General features: G+C 43.7%; 1 protein-coding gene across 3 annotated transcripts in view; it reads right to left on the bottom strand.

Moving 5' to 3' along the window:
- col16a1 (collagen, type XVI, alpha 1) overlaps nt 1-15174 on the bottom strand; it is a 70712-nt gene extending 55538 nt beyond the window's left edge. The window contains exons 1-2 of one of the 3 annotated variants that reach the window (XM_086171216.1): nt 15008-15174; nt 9814-9933 (exon numbers count right to left, since the gene is read on the bottom strand). In XM_086171216.1, coding sequence (XP_086027342.1) covers nt 9814-9889 — 76 coding nt within the window. In that variant the 5' untranslated portion in view covers nt 9890-9933; nt 15008-15174. The remainder of the gene's footprint in view (nt 1-9813; nt 9934-15007) is intronic. The other 2 variants (XM_086171217.1, XM_086171218.1) reach the window with 2 other exon arrangements.
- Nucleotides 15175-22574: the final 7400 nt, after the last annotated feature.

Raw genomic sequence — 22574 nt, 5'->3', positions numbered from 1 at the left:
CTCATCTAAATAAGAATAAGAATGACTTTATTTGTCCCGAAGGAAATTGTTGTGCCAGAGTTTCAAGCAAAACATAACAATAATTAATAATAGCAGGAAATTGTATAAACAGTAAAAAAAAAAAGAGGGAGAGTAAGAAATACAAAGTTTGACTTTGAGACACTTTGACTAAATCACAAGTTCAAACAATCTTCAAAATACATCAGATTGCTTGCTATAAGTAGATTTTTTTTTTCATGACATTTAATAATTCATGCATTAAAAACTTTTTCTATTTTTGTTTGTGATGTTGAAAAAAAATGGTCTGCAGTCATAACCCTTTCCAGTTAATGAACATGGGAGACTTTGCAAACAGAAACACGTAGCAGGATGTTATATTATGTCTATGTTTCACACTGATTGTCATTTTGAAAATTACTGCTTTGATTTGCTAAATTACAAGATTGGTAAAACTTTATTCTTCTGTTTCGTTATCATCTTTTAGTTTCTTTATGACTAACCTTTTCCCTTAATTATAACTTAATGACTTATAACATTGAGGAAAATTTGCTTCTCAGTATTATTTATATCTTAGCTATTTTATTTAACTACCATTTGTTCCCGCTTTAAGATGTTTTTTTTTATTTATTTTTTTTATTTAAATATATCTTCAGGATCATAATTATACTCAATATGGGGATCATTGTTCATCCCAAAAATGCAACCCCAAAAGCCGCCCTTGTGAATTTCTGGTTTAATTCATTTACCCAAAAGGATTTGTTTGATGACTTTGATTTTACTTCCGGTTTAAAACTGTTGAGGATTTACGTTAAATAGTTGGGACAGAATATGCAGCGCTTTATATACATTATAATTGCGAACAATGAAGAAGGAGGTGCGGCGTGAACAAAGGGGACGTCCGTTCAAACCTTTTTCTGATAAACTAAGATAAGCTATTGTTGTGAAAGTAAACTGACCAATAGCAGAGCAGCACTAAAGCAAATATAAAAACAAAAGAAGAGACAGAGGGTTTATTTGAAGGTCACAGTGAAAGGCTATTTCCACTACTGTGGCGTCATTCCAGAAGATGCTGCCATCAGAGTGCACATTTTTGTGATTTACGTTTCAAACAGGCAAGGTTCCCAATATTTTTTTTTTTTTAATTGTTATTTAGGATTATTTCAAGTACAAACACAAGGAAATGAATGTTTTGCTTCTAAATGTTAAACTCCACATATATTTGAACAGCCGAACCTTTCGACTATTGCTTTTGATTTTGATTCTGTTCATTTTCACTTTTTTTTTTTTTTTTTCATCCTCAACAAGCACGGCTAAACAGAGCCGGTGATAAAATTCATTTAATTATCGTTATTTATGATTATTTCAAGTACAAACACAAGGTAATGAATGCTTTGCTTCTAAATGTTAAACTCCACATATATTTGAACAGCCGAACCTTTCGGCTATTGCTTTTGATTTTGACTCTGTTCATTTTCAGTTTTTTTGTTTTTTTTTTTCCTTCCCCAACAAGCACGGCTAAACAGAGCCGATGATAAAATTCATTTAATTAAGATTTCGGAATTCAATTTCACAGAAGCCAGATGATGAGAGAATGAAATCACATTTAGTGCTTCATCGCATATCAAGTTCATCTTTAACACCCCGCAGTTGAGACTCAACATGGATTCAGGACGCGAAGGCAGCGTTTCAAAGTGCAGCATGTTTTGTTGCGTCTGCAGGCTGTGTTTCTGGGATGTCTGCAAGTGTAAATGAAGTAATGGAAAACAGACGGTGCGTAGACACGATATGGGAAGCCGGGACAAGTCTGAGCCAATCGAACTTAATGCGACCTACAAACAAAAGCGCGGCGATTGTATTACTTATGAGTGACTTTTTTCTCTGTTTTGTTTTTTCCTTTAGTTCACACACGTGGTTCAGAGAAAAAATTCAAAACGCTGATCGTAAAACAACTTTTTTTTTTTTTTTGTCCAAAAACCTGTTTTTTGCAAAATCAGCACAAAGTAAACTGCCGCTGCCTTTCAAAAAGACACTTCCACGCACACACACACACACACTGCCTATCTTCATATCTCCATATGCAGGGCTTTTTGAAGTCAGGATAACCCAAGTTCTAGCTCTTTCCTCACAGCCAACTCCTTTTTTTTTTTTTTTCTTTTCATCACCAACCCATTACCATCAGACACACTGAAGATGAAGGCTTTGTCAGGAGTAGAGACATCCTGGCTTGAGGCAAGCTGGAAACACAATGGAAAGTATTCAAAAAAAAAAAAAAAAGGCAAGGAGAAGGTCGAAATGATAGAAAAACAGAACATAAGAAAACCACGTCATAAGACGGGGGGGGAGTTGAGGTCACTTCAGGAAAGGTGACTTTGTGACTCGGCCCAACACTCAGTTAGATTCTCTCATGACGCCAAAACCTATCAGGTTCCCGGTGATGGACATATGATGGAAATAATGGCATTTCACCCAAAAATATGAAAGCACGCCTTCCTCAAATCTTGTTTCAGAAACATGTCAGATATGCATCTGTGACAAGAACGGCTCAAACGTCTGGCTGTAAATCGATCCCGTGCTGAGATGATGTTCAAACAGTGGAACATGTTATGAAATAACATATGACGTGTCTAATAAAAGCCCAGGATGATGTGAACAGGGAACAATGTTTCACTGAGCTTTTGAAAGTAAAGGATTTTGTTAGAAACTTTACAAGATCTGCCAAGAATCCCAAACAGATTTTTTTTTTTTTTTTTTGTGAGACTATTTGACTTTTTTCTTTACATCCAGGTGTATTATTTTATGTTGTTTCACTTTATTTCGTTTCGTCATTGAATAATGTCGATAGTGCAAACTTTATCAAAAACAAAATGTTCCAAATTAAACAGCCTTTAAAGCACTCAAATAAACTACATGCATTTAAAAAATACGATCTCGTCACATCTACCTAGATAGTTTCTTCTCGAAATATATGTCCACAAAAACTACAAAAGGCTCAGTAATAATCAAAGAGGAAATTGTGGCGATCATATCTCCACCCCACTGAAACTATATATATATATATATATATATATATTTTTTTTTTTTTTTTTAAATTAAACCAACAGTTGCAACTGGAAAAATATGTTCGGCTTTCGTCGGTTGCTTTGCTTGATTAAAATTTGATTAATTTTCTGTTTGGTTTTAAATTCTAGCGGTTTCTGGGCTTGCAGCATCCACCCCCTCCTCCCTCTCCGGACATATTGGGAAAATAGTTTTTTTTCTACCAAATTTAGAGGGAAGATGATATTCTTGTGGACTGTTGCATAATCGAGCATCTTGGCAGCGGAAGCTTTGCAGGGATTGAACTCTTTTTTTTTTTTTTTTTCCCCTCAAGCTGTGATCAAAGGAGAGCATTTGCTTGTTGACAAGCTAATTAGCACAAAGTGTGAGGGGGCACTCCAGGATTCTGCTGCCATAGCGGCATTTAGCCTTAAAAAAAAATTAAAAAAAAAGGAAAATCAGATGGTCTTGGCCGGATTCACTTCCTCTTTGATGGGTTGTGTATGAGTCCTGCCAAAGCATGAAATGTTTCTTAGCTGGCAGTTAAACAGGATACAGATCTGAGAGTCAATCTCACTCTCCTCCATGCCAATTACTAAAAAAAAAAAAAAAAAATAATAAATGGAAAAAAAAAAAAAACAGGCTGTTTTTTTGTCTTCAGATTTTTTTTTCTTTAAAGACAGACTCTTTTCAAAAGGATTTACCCCCGATATCAGTGTATTATCACAACATGGATTCAAATCCAAGAAGCCCCAGATCCAGTGGTTTCATTGTATTGGTCAGGAACTATTTGGGTTTCTAATGTTCAATATCTGCAGAGTTACAAAAACTGAAGTTGACCCGTGAAAGCCCGGCTGAAACACTCACGACCCCTCTGGCTTCACGCCATCATATCTGACGAGGTTCAAAAGGTTCAGGAATGGCCTTTCCGTGCCCTCCGTTGCTCAGCGTCCATGCAAAGCCAACTTTATCTGACTGTTAATTCTGCCGCTGCAGATGGAACGGGAGGGTAGTTTCATTAGGGAACAAGGGTCAGAAGAGTGCTCGCTGTGTGATGTGTGTTTTTTAATAAGGAGGTTATTCTAGTTATTATATGTTCTTTACAAAATGGCAACTCAATATTCCTGGAATGCTGATCAGCAGAAAACCTCCCACTCGCTCAGATGTTCAGTCTCCTACGTCCCCCGGCTATTAAGCTCCTGCGGCTCACCGGGAAAAGCGGGGTTTGATGTGTGATGAAGCTGATACAAGACAATGAATCAGTGAAGCCTATATGACATTAAAATAAAGGGGGGGGGGGGTGACAAGAGGTGATAAAAATGAAGGAGGGACTGTGACAGAAAACGAGAAGGAAGAGAATCCTTCACCGTTCCTCTCGGGCAAAGAAGACAGACAAGACTGAACATTCTTGGTTGTTTTCCAGAGATAAAATGGCAGCACAGAGGAGTGGAAAGACTTAAAACACTGCTTTAGGGGGATGAGCTCACCCATTTTCCCCCTCCTCGGCCCCTGGCCCAGTTTTATTATGCTCACACACACACACACACACACACACGCAGACTGGACTAATGACACACAAATCCGCAAGCTTTCTACAATAATGAACTTAGACAAGCCTTCCAAAGGTACCTCGAACTTCTTAAATTAAATTCTGTTGTTCCAGCAATTGTCTTGTATCCTGTGTGTGTGTTTTTAAATGCCTACTTTTACCGCTTTACGCTGTGATTAGGGCGGCCCGGCTCAGGCGGCAGCCTCGGAACCCAAATTTCCTGGTTCAGTTCCTGGGCGCCTGTCTCAGGAGTTTGTTGAGTAATGCACCGACCCCCCCGATCTGCTCCCGGGCCTCCACTCAGTGGCTGCCTTCTGCTCGCGGGTCAAACCCGATGGGTTCAATCGCAAGGGATCAAGCACTTTCTGCAAGGGATTAATCAAGTATTCAAATAAATGTACAGTTAATACATCCACTACGGTTATGGAGGCTGGAAAAGGTTATTTCCGCAGGCAAAATGAGCTAGCATAGATGTAAACTAACCATCAAAATAACCTTTGTTCAACTATCCAGTCTGCAAGCTGAAGGCAAACCATTTAAGGGGGAAGCATCCTTTTGTTTATGGTGAAAAGTCACGCTGCAGACCAAAGTTCACAGGTTGATTTTTAACTACATGTTTACCGAACTTTACCAAAAAACGTTGTCTCAGATGTGGAATGGGAATTATCTAACTGAGGAGTTACCGGTTCAAACCCCAATTACGCGTCCAAACATCCCGCCATCCTCAACTGGACCTTATTAGTCGTCATATTAATGATAAGAAATCCCAAAAAACCTGTTTCTTTGCTAATGCTACAGAAGCAAGTGACAACTGATAATGCAATAATGATAATGATATTTCTTTTTTCTCCAATATCTCCTTCCTCCGCACACCACCTTGCGTTTCAGCTCCATCCCATATCCTGTTTTAGCTCCGTGGCTCAATCAATGTCACTTCTTTTGTAACTTTTGCAGCCTCTCCCGTACCTGTGGCTTCTTTGCCGCAGCGATTCATGCCTACGCATTTATGCATAGCGAAGGGCAAGGAGGTCCCAGAACGGTGCCACGCTGACAAAAGAAAATAGTGGGATAAGCATTTAAGTTTCCTTTTTGATGTAACTGGTCCTGCTGAGCTGCGCGTGTCACGGTAAAGCATGAACTTTGGCACAGATACAAATTCGGGGGTGAGCAGATTCAGAGCGGGTCAGTGCATAAATCCCCTCCATCACCACGGGGAGGTCCAGATTCACTGACGGTGTATCAGCTTCCATTCTTTTTTCCTAACAAATCTAAAAGAAATGGAGGGAAGTTTCCTCCGCTCATATAGCTTACTGTAGCTTATTATTAAAAATGGATGGGGGGGGGGGGGGAAGACACATATCGATTTGCATTTATTTCGAGTCTTTGTCACATTTGGAAAGAACTTAAACTACAAAATAATACTCAACGCCGAGGTCTGGAGAGACGGAGGCTCACTTATTTCCTGAAAAGCCATGAATTGGCTCCCCAAAGGATGAAGACCACCGTTTCTTGGGAGGTCCTTCCAGAGTTGGACAAGGTTGGAGGGACAATCAGCCGTATCATTGTTCCCTCAAAGATTAAGTGACTCTCTGGGTTCGTTGGGTGGCGGTAGACATTCACAAACATGGAATTGTTCAGTTCGTAACCGGGCCTTCAAAAAAAAAGGGCAGACATCCCGTTCCTCACTCGAGCAGTTGCAATCATTTGTGTCAAGGAAAATGTGTGGACTGCATGTACCTCGGTTTTGAGGTCACAGTTTGATACATTTATGGTTTCAGACAGTACTTTCCTTTCATGCGGTGGTTTACATATTAATGCATCGGAGCATCCACACAGCACACGTCAGCTGGGCTGACAGCCATGACAATGACTGTTTTACACCATTCTAAAAAAAAAAAAAAAAACATTTTGTCCTTCGAGCATCTCCACAGACTTTGCTGATGTAACTGGTTCTAAACCAGCGGGGTTGCTTAGTTTATGAAATGGTTCATTTTAATTTGGATGCTTTCTCCCCACATCGAGCCACCGCCCTTTCGCGGTGGAGAGGTTTGTTTGCGTCCCGGTGATCTTTGGAGCTAAGTTGCCGGGGGCTTTACGGCTGGGGTAGGGTCACTCAAGGACAAAAAGGTCCTGGGTGAGGGACCAGACAAAGCGTGGTTCAGAAGACCCCCCACCCTTGATGAGACATCCATGGAATTGTTTTCCCTCGTCTTGACATGGGTTACCAGGGTCAAAGCTGGAGCCAGGCCTGGATGGTGAGCGGAACCTGAAAGGCCAGCTGGGTCCCCCTATCCTTGGGCTCACCGTGCAATGGAGGAACCAAAGGGGTCAGATTTATTGTCCGCCCGGTGGTCCCTGAAGTGGGGGATCTCGGTGATTTCATCCTCGGCCGCAGAAGCCATAGAAGCTATGCTCGGATTCACCTCCACGTACGGCTAGTGGTCTAGAACCAGGCTGCTTGACGGGGGTTGGACACTTTTCTATTCTTAATTGTTCCGAATGAGAAGGGCCTGTATGTTGAGGCTCAACCCTATGAATGAGAGAGTAGCCTCCCTCCACCTTTGGGGTTTGGGAACGGGTTCTGACCGGTGTGTGTGCCGAGGCTCCCAACAGCAATTCAGACTCCCCACCCTTTTTGGGATTTCTAGAGGGGCTGCTGGAGAGCACTTCCTTTGGCGACTCCCTCGTCTTACTTTGGGAATTTCAACGGTCAGTCAACAGTGACAGTCCCCTGAAAAAGAGTTTCAACTCCCACCTTTGGCAGAGCCTCAACTATGTTACAAGGGAGGCAGGCGGCATTGAGTCCAAGTGGGCCTCCATTGTTGAGGCGGCAGACCAAAGCTGTAGCCGTAAAGTGGTCGGTGCTTGTCGAGGCGACGATCCCCAACGCCGTTAGTGGACCCCACCGGTGAGGGATGCCGTCAAGCTAAAGGAGTCCTATTAAGCTTGTCTGGCCTGTGGGGGTCCAGATTCAGCCGGCAGATTTGGGCAGGCCAAGTGGCCCCCGCCTTTGGTGGTTGCCGAGGCATAAAACACAAGCATGGGAGGCGTTTAATGAGTGCTTCGAGGAGGTTCTGGTCCACTGTCCAGCAACTCAGTGCAGCGGGGATGGTGGACTGCTGACTTCAACTCAGGATGTCGGGGATCGATGGAAGGAATACTTCCAAAGCCTCCTCTGTCCAGATGCCATGCCTTGCAAGGGGGAAGTTGCGTTTGGGACCTTTGGGGTGAGCTTTCCTATTTCTGGGGCTGCCATTGCTGAGGTAGTCACAGAACTCCTCTGTGGCAGAGGTTCTATCTGACACACCTCTGCAGTTTTGTGGGGAAGACGGGGGCAGCGACAACCTGAGGTGGCGACCCTCTTTAAAAAAAAGGGGATCGGCGGTTGTGCTCTCACTCCAGGGAGGTCACACTCCGCCTTCCTGAAAAAGACTACTTGGAGGTGCAGGAGAGGAGGGTGCGGCCGGTCATTGAACCCCAGATCCAGGAGGACCGGTGCATCTTACGTCCCGGTCGTTGAAAAGCGAACCGGCACTTTACCCTCGACGGGGTTCTTCAGGGCGAACGGGACTTTGCCCAACTGGTCTACATGTGTTTTGTTGACCTGGAAAAGTCATTAGGCCGTGTCCAGCAGGGAATCCAGTGGGGGATTCTCCCCTGCTTCGGCTGCTGCCCTGCGACTCCACGCCGGAAAAACGGAGGAAGATGAATAGATGGACGGACGGATGGCTGGTTGGTTGGTTTCTCCCGCTACTTTGTTTGTTTTGTTTCACGTTACGCGATCACATTAATCTGTTTGCTGCGATTTTTCCGTGAGCATGTTTCTGTTACTCTTTGGTTTAAAGATTCCGTATTAAGAAGGGTTTATTATTCAAAACAAGGATAAAAATGAATTTTGTTCAGTTCTTTTTTTTTTTTTTTTGAAAAGGTTTAGTTCTGCAACTTTGGTTGTTTTTCCAATTATAAAAAGGAAACAGTTTTGTTTGCTTTTTGTTTTCCTTTAATCACGTTTTACTTTGTTAACCCCCAACCCTGAGAGATGACTGAAGATAATGTTTCCCCTAATTCAACAAGTATCCACTTTGATATAGGGTCCCGCTTTCTAAAATTATGATGGATAAATAAAATCAGTAATTTGGTGATTTGTGTTCTTTTACAAACCTCCATTACAACAGACTTCTTGCTTGAAGTCTGTCGCTGTAATGCGGGCTAAAGCGGTTCAGAAAGACATGAATAAATAAAGCAGGGAGATAAAAGGGATTTCATTTTATCAAGTATTTCTTGATTGTTTTTTTTTCCGCTGTCACACAGAAAAGCCATGTACAAACAGAATATCTATCTCGTACATAACGCGGTGAAAAAAACAAACATAAAAAAAGCCGGATGTTGACATTTTTACATACCGTCTACAGTTACAGTGCACACGTAAAACATGAAATAAAGCAAACGCCTTTTCCTCTATACTTTTAAAAAGACAACATGATTGACGGCCACAGAAAGCGATCTGAATTAAATGTTTAGACACATGATGTTTGTCACACACAGCGAGCGACATGCTGAAACAAAACCGACGGTAATTATTCTCCATTTTCATTGTGGTCTTTGGTCATGTCAGATGTGCAGGGCATAAACACATGCAAACACACACACACACACACACACACACATACATACATACTATCAAATCCAGAGTGAATATTTAGTCAAGCCCTCATATTGCAGTTGGGGGGAAAGAAAAGTCAATAGGACAAAAAAAAAAAAAAAGCAATTATATTGACACTTATCATTTCCTGTCATTTTTGGTCACAGTTTTGATGGTGGACCGGTGTGATGATCCATGAATACACAGCATGATAAAGTTTACTAAAGGTATTTATAATATATGAACTCCAACCAATTTAATGTTTAACATTTTATTAAAAAAAAAAGCTCAGAAAGCTGATTTAAAGGTAGTGGCTGATTTAATTTTCAGGTAATTCCGTGTTGCTTTTTAAAAAAAAGGTGACTGGTAACACAATTACAAATCTCATTTCACCAATAACTGTATTTGGAAAATAAATTCATTTTGGGAGAACAAAAAGAAACCTTTTTCACAAAATAAATTGTGAAAAATGCAATGCAAAAACCCTGATATTTTTAATAAGCAATTATTGAAGGTAGCCGCTGCCCGCAAGACCCAACGGGGAGAAAAATCCCCAAAATGTGATGCCATGCAGGAGGACATTTACCTTGTTCTGGTGTCAACATGGCACGTGTCCCAAAGCCGATGGCCAGGAGAGTCAGGAAGATGCTGAGAAACCACATGATCTTATTCCCAGGAGCTCTCCTCCGCTCACCTCAGCGACCTGCTGATGAATCAAAACACAGAAAAAGAGAAATGTTAAAAAAGTGAACTCTTGCCAAGTTCCTGCCAACATCCTCTCTGTCGACAGCTGCACATTATGCTTGACTTCCAAATAGACATTGATGTATATTTATGAGTTAGTCACAGTTGATGTGTTAATTATGTGGTAAGATGCAGGCTTTGTTAGTGGCATATGAATTAACTAGATTGTCCCTCATTAAGGAATATAACTGTATACAGTACTGATCATTATCCTGTCCATCTGTGTGACCTTTCACCCGCAGCTGTGACCTCGCATCACGTGCGGCGCACCAAAAAATGCATGCAAGAAAATGAAGTCAAAATATTTTACGGTCGAAGCAAATAAAAGAAGAACAAAGCGACGTGCACACTGGAGAGTCAGAGCGAGGACAGCGCTAAACACAAATACATCTGGAGGCTATTGGACCGCAGTCTTGGTTGTATCGCAACAGATGCTTCCACGTGGCCAAACAAGCACACACATGTACGGACGCGCTTTTTTTTATAAGCGCCACATTGAAATCATTATTGCGTTTATACCCCTCGCAATCACGCTATATATACCCCTTTGTCTTGGACGGAGATGCAGAGGCATAAGCACATGCATGCCGCCCACTCTGACTTACATAAAAAAAACCTCCCAGGTGACCTGGACTTGCCCTCAGCATGTGTAAGGAAGCAATAACTCTGTGTAGTGTTTACAGGAACAGCAAGGCCTTCCAGGCAGGCAAGCAAGCAGACTAGGTCTCTGTACACACACCTGTCCCATCTGCCAAGAGAAATGACCCCCATGCTCCCCCTTGGGTTACACAATGTGGCACTCCTGCCTAGTTGAAGACATGGTGTGAATACCACCTAGCCTGACCCGCCTGTGCGGCGCGGTGGAGGACAATGTTCCGGCTGACGTTCTCCAACAACAAGGGTCGCTTGACTTATCCCGTATTGTGAATTATGCATTCGATTTTGGCTTAAAATGATGTTCTGTTTCCTTGCTTTTTTTTTTTTTCATTTTAAAGACCGCGTTAACATTTCAGAAGCCCAAGGAAAAGACCGAGACATTTACTCTCTGCGTAACGCCCTGCTATTTTTTTACATTGATTTATTTTTTTTTTATTTTTTTTTCGGGGGGCCACGTATTTTCCATTATACCGGTAAATAACCACTTGAAAGGTGTTATTATTTTAGGTAAGATGTTTGATTGTGTTTTCCGAATTTGGTATTTTATTTTATTTTCTTACTTCCGCCGGAAAAACGGTTGTATTGCGAGAGCGCTTACTAGAGAAAGTCACGTCATCCTCTATTTGAAGTTTTATTTTTCTACTTTTGATATGAACCCGTAATAGGGCACAAGCTCTTACGGTGGTTGTGGTTTTTTTTACGTTTTGTTTTCAATGGTTGCAAATAAAAGTATAAACTACACCAGCAGTCAAGATCAGTGCCGCCACAAAATTACGGGGATCATCACAACACCAGACTGCTGATGAGATTGGATGTTTGAGTTTCACCTTGCAGTCAGATGAGATTAAGGTTAATCGAAACTTGAGATGTGACAAGTTGCCGCTTTATAATCTCCATGCCACATAATCACAATAATGAAGTTTGCATAGAATATTATACTCGGTGCATGTCAGCGCAGAGAAACCAACGTTACAACTCAATGCCATTGTTTTGGACGCAATCCAATCATTTTAATCGCTTTCGAGATTCGTGCCGCGCCCTCCTTCCGTTCAATACACAACCAAAAAACTTTGCAGTTAGAAATGGCAGATGTGGTCAGGATGAGCTGAGGCTACTGGACTCATCACGCCATTGGACGTGTCCTGCGCCGCCCCGGTGATCAGGTCACAAATAAAAAAATGACAGGAGAACAATGATTGATTTGAAAGTCGTCCAAAAGGAAGAGCCTGAAGACAAGCGTTAAGCGGCACATCTGGTTACCAACATCGACAATCACGGCAGTCTGCGTTGAGCTCCAAACCATTCATATATATATATTTTTTAATTATTATTTCCTTTTGGGGTTCCAGATTTTTGGTGGAGTTCAATTCTTCATGGGTTCCATAAAAAAAAAAAAAAATACAAAAAAAACTTTTAAAAACTGGAACTAAAATCAAAGTCATGCTTTTGTCATGTCTATGCCACAGGAAGGTGGAAAATCTATTCTTAATGCACTGTCACTTACCATAAATCTTAATTAGATATTGACATGTGACAGATATTTCCTTGGAGGTGTAAAACTGAGGCGTAAAAAAAGCAAACAAAACAACAGGGGGATGAAAATCTGCATGGCAGGCGAGCAGGAGGAAAAAGTGGCAGCGACTGTTCACACAAATGACATTTAAAGTGCAAAGAAAAACTTCTGCTTTTCTCTGAATTACAATTCCCTTTAATATCGAAAATTATACCGTTTTCCCAAATTGAACAGAGCGACGTTATGCAAAGACAATAATAGAGACTTGCATAAAACAGGCAATCTGTGCTGAGTGCTTGGCGATTTTTTTTGTCTCGTATTTAAACCTGCATTGTCACTGTTTCCAGAAGACACTGCCAACCAAATCAGGCTGCGAGGATCATTTATATTTATATATATAACAAGGAAAATCCAACACCGCCGTGCAATACGTGATGTTCCAGATTGTTACATCACTCTTAGCACTGTGCAGCTGGATGAATGACAGCCTCCCCAATGGCATTCATTGAAAATGTACATTCTGAATCATTTTTTTTCCCTTCTTTCTTCATGAAACCCATAAACCGGTGCGCTTGTGACCCCAAATGAACCTGTCGGGAGGCTCGTCCCCCTGCAGGGGATTTGATCTGAGTTCCAGCAAAGAGGCCCTGCGTAAATAATGGACATAATATACAGTACGGCAAGGATGCCAAGAAGGGCAGGAACTGGACAGACTGCAAAACAGACCGGCAACATTTACCAAGTGGAAGCACGCGGGAGCAATCAAAGTGTCCTCTCTTGTTCCAACACAAGAGGTACAAGCAATCTTTTTTTTTTTTTTTGTTAAATGTTGCTTCTACGGCTGGAACTCGTGGCCCATTTGTGGCTGTTTGCACTTCGCTTCGTGTTCCGACTGCAAAAACCGTCCCGGGAGGACCTTGTCAGTGAACTTTTGAGGCAGAAAAAGACTGCCTTTCGATCGCTGGTACTTCTGAATGACCCTAGAAAGCTGCCCGGCCGATCAACACAATTGTCCCGACCTTACTTGAGTGATGTTTTTGTGATAGTAAATTTTGATCTCTATGAAATCATTAAAACTAAATAACGCCGGGAACCGATGACTCGTGTTGCGGGTCGACGGGTTCATTTTCCAGGATCAGGAATGAGTCCATCAGAGGGACAGCACATGTTAGATGTTTTGGAGAGAAGGTCAGAGAAGCCAGACTGAGATGGTTGGATCATGGACAGAGGAGGGATAGTTGATGTGTTGGTAGACGGTTGCCGGAATTGGAGCTGCCAGGCAGGAGGTCTGGAGGAAGACCAAGGAGAAGATTCATGGACGTGGAGAGAGAAGATATGAAGGTAGTTGGTGTGAGAGAGGAGGATGCAGGAGGGAGAAGGTGGATTCACTGTGGCGACTCCTGAAGGGAAAAGCCCAAAGGACAAGAAGGAGAACCGGCCAGTGATGATTTGACCGCCTTCCAAATGTGTAGCATGTTTGAAGGTGTCCCTACATGATAAGGTCCTGAGCTTTGGCTGCAACAATAGAAAAGGGCAAAGGGGCTAATTAGGGTAGTTTTGTGTTCCTTGAGTCATGAACGCACAGCACACGGGCACAGCGACCGAGCTCTGAGAAGCTGGAAAGTCCTTAATTCAGGATTTCTGCAACAGGAAATAAAAGCAAGCAAAGGCAGCCTTAGGCCTCGATAGATGCTCCAGATATCACTAACTCGGAGCGATGGAGACTTGAAAACCAGCAAAGGCAATTTTCAAAACCTGCACAGCTATGAAAATCGTCCGAGGCAAGTTTTTACTCGTCTTACTGCACAGCCAGAGATCGTGTCCAACTGAAATGTTGCCGGGCTAACAAGCGAGGTCTGTTTGGATCAGCTTTGTCCTTGACCGCAATGCAAGATGAACCTAACTTTATTCAAAATGTTTGATCCGGTTAAGAAAATAGGCTTAAATTTACCACAATTGAAAGCTTTACGTGCAAAGAATGCGACCTGCAAGGACCGACTCAGTCTGCAGCCCCGGGCAGGGAAAATGAAGTGCGAGGTTCATGAGTTCAAATTGTAATGTTGACAGTGCAGTATCGCTGGGGGAGTAGAGCACAATCACTCCTGGAGAAATAAGTCCTTGGACTTCCAGAAGCCCAGCCCCCTTTTTAATGGGATTCTTAGATTCTGTTGAGACGCTGCACTATTTCTTTTTTTTTTTTTTTTGGTGGAGAAAACTAGCGAGATCCCACCAGGGCTTTGGGGGGGTTAAGCAGGCGGAGATGCAAAAGCCAGCAAACATGGAATGGCTGAGTAATGAGGAAAGCAGAAGCAATTGTGGGATTCAAGCTTCCTGCTCAGCACTTTTTTTTTTTCCTCCTTTTTTTCCCCCCTTTCTTTTGTCTGAGGAGAAGTGTAGGAGGTTGGGTTGAGTCAGACGAGAAGCACATGACTTTTCCATGCCACGTGAGTGTCTTTGAATGAAAAGCGTAGAAGACAGTAAGAGTTACAGTAACAACTTGGCCGGCAGTGCACGGAATCAAGGGGGGGAGGAATCAGCATCACTTTAGCCAGCGAGCGAGCGAGCGAGGCCAAATACTCCAGTTCATCTGAAGTGATCGCCGCTGGAGGGAGTCTGAAGAAACCTGGGGATTTGCCTCGAAACTAAACAACACTCATCCCGTTGCATGATGTTAAGCATTTTCCAATCAGAGAAAGCGTCGGGACTTTGTGGTCAGCTTCTACGGATCTGCCACAGACTTCCCTGCAGTGTTTCCAGCGCGCCTGTTGCACAGCCCTGCAAAAGTTTCCATGCTTGGTTTATCAACTTTAACTTCAATATGAAAAGATAAAGAAGTCAGCAAACACAAACCTAATGAGTGCCGTACCTTCAACAACTGATCTCAATCCAAAAAAAAAGTTTACGACCACATGAATCCGCTTTGTGAAAACAAACTTGCGTACATCCGAAGGGGTGGAAATTCAATTCCAGTGTAATCCGGTGATTTTGTCTGTCTCCAGGTTTATTCCACAGCGAAAGGGAGAAGGAAAAGAAAGTTGGGGGAAGAAGATTGCGAGTCCAATTTTTTTTTACCCCTCCCCTCTTTCCCTCCCTCTCTCTCTCCCTCTCTCTCTCTCTGCACTCCAATCGCTCCAAATCTCTTCCTACTCCCAATTTCTCCCTCTAACTTTGCTTCCCCCTCTCTTGGGCTCAGATTACTTTCTTCTCCCTCAGTTGTTATCTCTCCGCCTTTGCCGTTTTCCCTGCTCGTCCCTTTTACGCGCCTCTCTGCAAAACCTTTTTTTTTTTTTTTTTTTTTTTCCGAGCGAGATCCCCTCGGTGACATCACCTCCTCCGCGGGGTTGTAAAAAGGAGCCCGGGGCATTTCTATAATCCTTCCGGCAAACTCTTTACAGCCTCTTCTCCCGGGGTCAAAGCGGGACCCGGTTCTGCTCCGTCTGGGTCAAAGCGCCGTCGTAAGGCTGAAGAATCCACACCGTTAGAAGTGATAAACTCATCGTACCTTTCCAATGAGGGACGGCTCCGGTTCACAGCTTTTGTGTTTTATAGAATCTAATCCATAAAGTGGCCTCGTGATGCAGCCCCCTGACCATTCAGAAACACTCTTAATAGCCACATAAATTCCCCTTTATTGTGTGTAAGTAAATAGTTCAGCGGACGAATAAATATCGGTTCGGCGTTTGATTTACGTCGTGACTCCCCGACTGAACAGGTACTGAGGAGTGCTCACATCTTCAAGATATTTATTCCCGTCATCCGCGGAGAGGGCGGCTATACCAGGCCATTATCTTTCACTGTCTCATTAGCCGGAGACGTGCTCGGGGAGAAGATAAATGCGAAAACAACAAAAGCAGAAGGCGAGCTTGACAAGAAGTCGGTTCCGGCGGAGCCCCTTTGATTTGTCAGGATCGAGGATTGGCGATGACTTTCGCAGCTGTCAGCCGTGACCCCGGAATGACACCTTCACCCCCAAGCGACCTTCTAGGTCACACGGCCTCGCCTGGATTGAGAAGCTCCAGGGTGAAGGCGCACCTTTTGGACTTGTGAAAGATCTACAAGTTAGACCGTCCCTATACTAGTAGTTATCTTTTTTTTTTTTCTCTCTGCATTTAACAACGGCGTCTCTCAAAAGTTTTCCGAACCCACGGTGTGGATCTTAAAATATTCATTCATTAGCCACAGCTGTCGTTGGGCGAGAAGCCAGATAGGCGTGATTCCTGTGACGTGCGTTGAGGTTCATGGCTGTGATTCATCACCATCACATTTGTGATGACAATCAGTCACGTGCGTGGATGCGATCCCCTCGCTGTCACGGTATTTTGCAGGCGAGGAGTCGCAAGAAGAACCACTGGAAAGACGAGCGGCGCCTACCGTGAGGCAGGAGGACGGCGTGCCTCACTTAGTGACGAGTCGCAGACGTTTTAGCACAAGAAACTAGTAACACACAAACAGTGCGTTTGAAGATTTTCTAGCGACACGGTTCTGGTGCAGAGCACGCCAGCAGTCAGCCGTCATTGCACGATCTACATCGAGGCTCAACGGTGTGGCCTATTCTCAGTATTTGAATAGCAAATGCGAAAATCCAGCCATTATGAATTAAAACCGGTGAAGTAAAATGAACAATACTTTTATAGTGCAAATAACGAATTAATCTAACCATTTAATTCTTTTTTTTTTTTTTTTCTTTCCAAGATCGGCAAGCGTTTACCTCCTGAATGATTTTGGACTGTGGGGTGGAACCAGGAGAAAACCCATGTGGACGAGGGGAGAACATGCTAATTCCACAGGCTAATTCCAGGCTACTTGTTGGAATCCAACCAGGGACCTTCTGGAACCACTGCACCACCGCTGCTCTCCATGCCTGGTGAAATACTGAAGATTATTTCTACACCGATTATTTGTTGGAAATAGTTCTGTGTAAAAGTCGTATCCCATCGTCGTACTTCTACATGAAAACGACTTGAAGCTTGAGGTGATGATGCGTTTTTCACCATCAGGCTTTATGAAATTTTACATTATAGTCGACTCCAGCTGAGAAATTGAAAGAATTTTCCATTTAGCGGATTGGTCTTTGCCGTCATATTCCATTAGTTTCTCTGAAATTCCGTGCAAGCATAATATTTTCACCATTATCGCGTTTAATAACGAGCCGGGGGAAAGTGACGGGGACGGAGCTGAATCATATCGTTTCTGATGATATATTTAAAACAAAAAAAAATTGTCTTTGACTTTTTGACTTTGGTCTAATTCAGCGTCATTGCACATTGCAAAAATGCAATATGCAAAACCACAACCCGCCTAGAAAAAGCGGCGTATAGAGTCCGGCGCTCGCCGATTCAAATGCAAATTGCATCCCATCATTACGAATTCTCCGCAGCTCTTCGGTGCAAACGGGAAAAATCAGTTCGCAGGAAACTGCGCGACAACAATCGCAATGAGAGTTAAAGCGAACGGTCTGGTTCAAAATTGTCACCGGGCGGGACAAAATGTTAATACCAGACCGAGAACTAGGAACGGAAAACACCGAAATAAAAATATCTTCATCACAGATCGACAGGTTTATAAAAACAACGGTGTACGATTGAGTTGATTAAATCTTAAAATCAGGGTATTAACTATTAAACGGGCTGACGTGATGCTTCTTCATATGATGCTCTGAAAAATATTTTTGTGATTTTACATGGTTCCGGGCTTCATGCCGACCAACCTGATTCTGTCAGCAAGTTTCCCCGCAATTTCTGTGTCCTCTTTCCGGAGCGCGTGTTCAATATTAGATGTCGGAAGACCCGTTGAAAGCGAATAGATCGTCCCCCAGGTTTGTTTTGGTGGAGAAGTTGCAGGCGGCCAATTAAATATGACTACGGCTGAGAAATGTTGACCACACGACCATTACTTCCACAAAGCACTTTAGGGGGTCGGCCGCTTCCTGATAGGCCCGACTCCGGTCACATGCTTATTATTCTCCATTTTCACTCTTACCCTAATTCCAACCTCCCTTTTCACTTCTTTCACCTCCCCGAAGCCATCTTCTCCCACAACTTGTACTCCTTTGCGTCAGCAGAGGTAGAAATATGAGAACAACCCAAACCCGGGCGTCCTTACATCCTCTCGTTCCTTCCCTCACTAGCTACGTGAAATGCGGGCGTTGGATGGATCCTGGCAGCGTCTTTATTGGCTGGGTTCTTTCCACTGCATGCTCCCCTGCTCCGCTAAGAGGATGAGGGATGGAGGAGCGAGGGAGCGGTGAAAGAAGGGGTGGAAAGGGTTCGGGTGGAGAGTGCAATGGGTCTTTTTTTTTTTGGGGGGGGGGGTGAGTGACAACAACAAAGAAAGAAATACTTTCTGCAACATTCTTTTTTTTTTTTTTTTGCTTTAGCCTTGCGGTTGTAGTTAGTGAACCCTAAAACTCTCACGTGTCTGATTCCCAGACAAGAAGATGCAGTGAGTGCACCCGCTGAATACTGGCCTCTCCGATGCAGCCGGAAGAGTAGATTCTATTTCAAGCAAGAGTACCTGCATGCATCAATCAATCAATGAGGAAACGGTGAGCTAAAAATTCTTCAAAGCGGGTATTTTGCCCTGACACAGTCCAGTTTGCACCCCTGAATGTGTGTGAGGTTCTTTTAAAAGCCTTGATAAAGAAGCACCAGCCTATAATTCGTGTTCTTCCATTACATTACATTTGGCAGACGCTTTTATCCAAAGCGACTTACAATAGAGGACATAAGCACTGCAAATAACACTTGCAAATACAAGATGCACAGGAAATATACAGAACAGTAAGCTGGGGTTAGTTTTTTTTTTTTTTTTTTAAGACAAAAACGTACACACACACTGCATAGCCTAACTTGGTTCTAACCTGATCTGGGGCAGCTCAAGCATCAGCGCAGTAACCTCCCGAACACATGATACGCTTTCTTCCAATAGTGTCGCTGAGACTTTTGTCAATAAAACACAGAATGTGCGTCTCGGGCGCCTCAGTTTGCCGGCCTGCATTATCGCCGCGATAAGATAAAGTTAAAACGGCGAGCTCCGAGCCGAAACACTCCCACCGCCGCGGCAAAACCGGCAGTTTTAAGTTACAACACGTGCACTTGGGATAAAAAGCCGAGGCAAGAAACCGTATCATGTGTTCGGGGGGTTACAAAATAAAACACAAAAGAATGGGATTCGTAAAAAGAGATCGTTGCGGAGACAATTTGGACATTGTGATCTGTAGTGAGAGCAGACAACAGGTAGAGGAACATCTAGAGAGGTGGAGGTATGCTCTGGAAAGGAGAGGAATGAAAGTTAGTCGCAGCAAGACAGAATATATGTGTGTGAATGAGAGGAACTCGGGTGGAACGGTGAGGCTACAGGGAGTGGAGATCAAGAAGCTGGAGGATCTCAGGTACTTGGGGTCAACAGTCTAGAGCGTAGGAGAGTGTGGAAAAGAGGTGAGGAGATGGTCCAAGCAGGTTGGAATGGGTGGAGAAAAGTGTCAGGGGTACCAAGAGATAGAAGAACATCAGCCAGAATAAAAGGAAAGGTGTACAAGACAGTGGTGAGACCAGCGATGATGTTTGGACTAGAAACTGTTCCAATGACCAAAAGACAGCAGGCAGAACTGGAGGTTGCAGAGATGAAGATGTTGAGGTTCTCTTTGGGAGTGACCAGGATGGAGAGGATCAGGAATGAGTCTATCAGAGGAACAGCACATGTTAGATGTTTTGGAGAGAAGGTCAGAGAAGCCAGACTGAGATGGTTCGGTCATGTACAGAGAAGAGATAGTGAATATATTGCTAGACGGATGCTGGAATTGGAGCTGCCAGGCAAGAGGTCTGGAGGAAGACCAAAGAGAAGATTTATGGACGTAGTGAGAGAAGATATGAAGGTAGTTGGTGTGAGAGAGGAGGATCCAGAGAATAGGGTTAGATGGAGAAAGTTGACTCGCTGTGGCGACCCCTGAAGGGAAAAGACCAAAGGAGAAGAAGAATTTGTCAGAGAGGTGCAGGACATGTATGACTGAGACAAAATGACGGCTGAGATGGTTTGGACATGAACACTCCCCTTATCATGTCCAAACCAGGGCGAAGATCTGGGTAGAAGGTTGCTGCAGGTGGAGCTGCCAGGCAGGAGGTCTGGAGGAAGACCAAAGAGAAGATTTATGGACGTAGTGAGAGAAGATATGAAGGTAGTTGGTGTGAGGGAGGAGGATCCAGAGAATAGGGTTAGATGGAGAAAGTTGACTCGCTGTGGCGACACCTGACGGGAAAAGCCGAAAGAAGAAGAAGGACTCTTTCAAAAGCCCTGATAAAGAAGCACCAGCCTATAATTCGTGTTCTTCCAATAGTGTCGCTGAGACTTTTGTCAATAAAACACAGAATGTGCGTCTCGGGCGCCTCAGTTTGCCGGCCTGCATTATCGCCGCGATAAGATAAAGTTAAAACGGCGAGCTCCGAGCCGAAACACTCCCACCGCCGCGGCAAAACCGGCAGTTTTAAGTTACAACACGTGCACTCGGGATTAAAAAGCCGAGGCAAGAAACCGTATCATGTGTTCGGGAGGTTACAAAATAAAACACAAAAGAAAAGAGATCGTTACGGAGAGAAAAGTAGGACGGAGAAAAAGCAAAATGAATCTTGCCACATCCCTCGCTCGGATGTCGAGCATGTGGAGCCTTTTTAGCCAACTGACACATATTCCAACAACAGCCCTTTTTTTTCCCCCTCCCTCTCATTTTTTCCACCCAGTAGAAACACTGGAAGGGCAGAGGGGGAGCCGGGGTATGTGGAATATGCTGAGACAGGCTAATGAGAAGGAGGGAGGGAGATTCAGAGACATGTACACAAAGGAGGGACCCGAACCTCCGAGGAAATGCAGGAGCTGCAGCAGTGTTTTTCCATTTTAGTCGGAAAAGCCGTCTGGTCACGTGATCACCTGGTCGTGTTCCGGCCGGACTTTTCTAGGAGCTCCCGGTGATTTGGAAGGGTTTGATCTTTGCCAGGTTTTTCTAAACACACGGTATAAACTTGAAAGTCTCGCGGTTCCGTGTGCCAAACTTATTTTCCACATTAAATGTTAAACAGACAACTTCTTGTACGCATTATCGCCAGCGCCGCAGTCCCTACAGCTACTCCAGTTTTCTCCTGCGGTTGCTTTTCTTGGCCTTTTCTGTGTGTGTGTGTGTGTGTGTTTTCTGTAGCTGGCATAGCTGTCTTCCTGTGCTTCACTTTTCTCTGTTCCATTTCTACCACCAATATTTCATCGTCTATCAGATTCAAATGTGCAAAAGAAGAAAGCGAGAAAAATAACCGTCCCTTTCACTTTGCTCTCTCCTTGGAATGAGGAGATCATTTTTACTGCAGGAGCCGAAGGAAACCTCAGGACGTCTTTGGCCTGATGGCCCACGGCCCGAGGTCTGCTTTCCAAAGCAAAGATGCATCTTAAGAGCCCATAAATACCTCCTGGAAGCAGTTCATCGTTTAGAGCAGGGTTGGGCAAACTCCGGCCCGCGGGCCACATCCGGCCCGTTGGTCTTTTTAATCCGGCCGCTAAATATTTGTACGGAATTCGTACTTGATGTGAACGATTGGATCGATGAATGTGTGAGCTCGAACAGAAGATGGTTTCTTTTTTTGGAGCTACTTGAGAATTTTGAGCTGAATGACACAGATTGGCTTTGTGATTTAGCCTTTACTTGGCCTCTAGAATGAGCCGGACGTCAAGCTACGAGGGAAAAACCAGTTTGTGCATGAAATGCAAGCAAACTTCAGACAATGTTCAGACAAATGTCAGACGAGTCTGATATGTACCGTCAACAAATGTTTTTTTTTTTTTTATGTATATGAATCTTATCTTGTGCTGACCCAACCCGTCTGTCAAATTTTAAAAGTCAATGCCAAAAAGTTTGCCCAGCCCTGATTTAGAGCGACCTAAGAATCCACTCAGACAGTATCAAGGCCACGCCTGGTCAAATGTAACACTTCTGAACGCAGTTGAACTCAAACTCAGCCTTTCGTACAAACGGCAGGAACGTGAAGCCACAACGCCGTGAAAATGATCACCAATGCGGAGAGACGAGTCTGGCGGTGGTTCAGGCGGCTTCACCCCGAGGACGTTTGGCAAAAAAAAAAAAAAAACGCCTTACCTACGTTCATCTGCAACAAATGCATGCAACAAACACACGTTTTGTATTTTCGCTCTGTCTGCCACATGGCTTCTGTTAGAACCCACGTCCTCCGTCAACCGGAGAGGGACTCTAATTTTTTCCTTTATGGCTTCACAGAGGGTTTTTGTCTGGAAACAACTCCTCCTCTGCCCTGCGGGTTCAACTGCTGTCATGGGTAAGAAGCAGACTTTGCTGCCGGTTCAAATGTCATCGCCATTATTGTTTGATGTTGTACAAGATCGTAAATGTTGTTACACCACAAAAGTGGGAGCTAAGGACAGCT

Source organism: Fistularia commersonii, chromosome 24, assembly GCF_037954325.1.
Source record: "Fistularia commersonii isolate RoL2024-O1a breed Wild chromosome 24, RoL_Fcom_v1.0, whole genome shotgun sequence".
In the NCBI taxonomy this organism is placed as follows: domain Eukaryota; kingdom Metazoa; phylum Chordata; class Actinopteri; order Syngnathiformes; family Fistulariidae; genus Fistularia; species Fistularia commersonii.
Note: the sequence above shows the minus strand (reverse complement) of the source record. Positions and strands in the feature narration are given on the sequence as shown.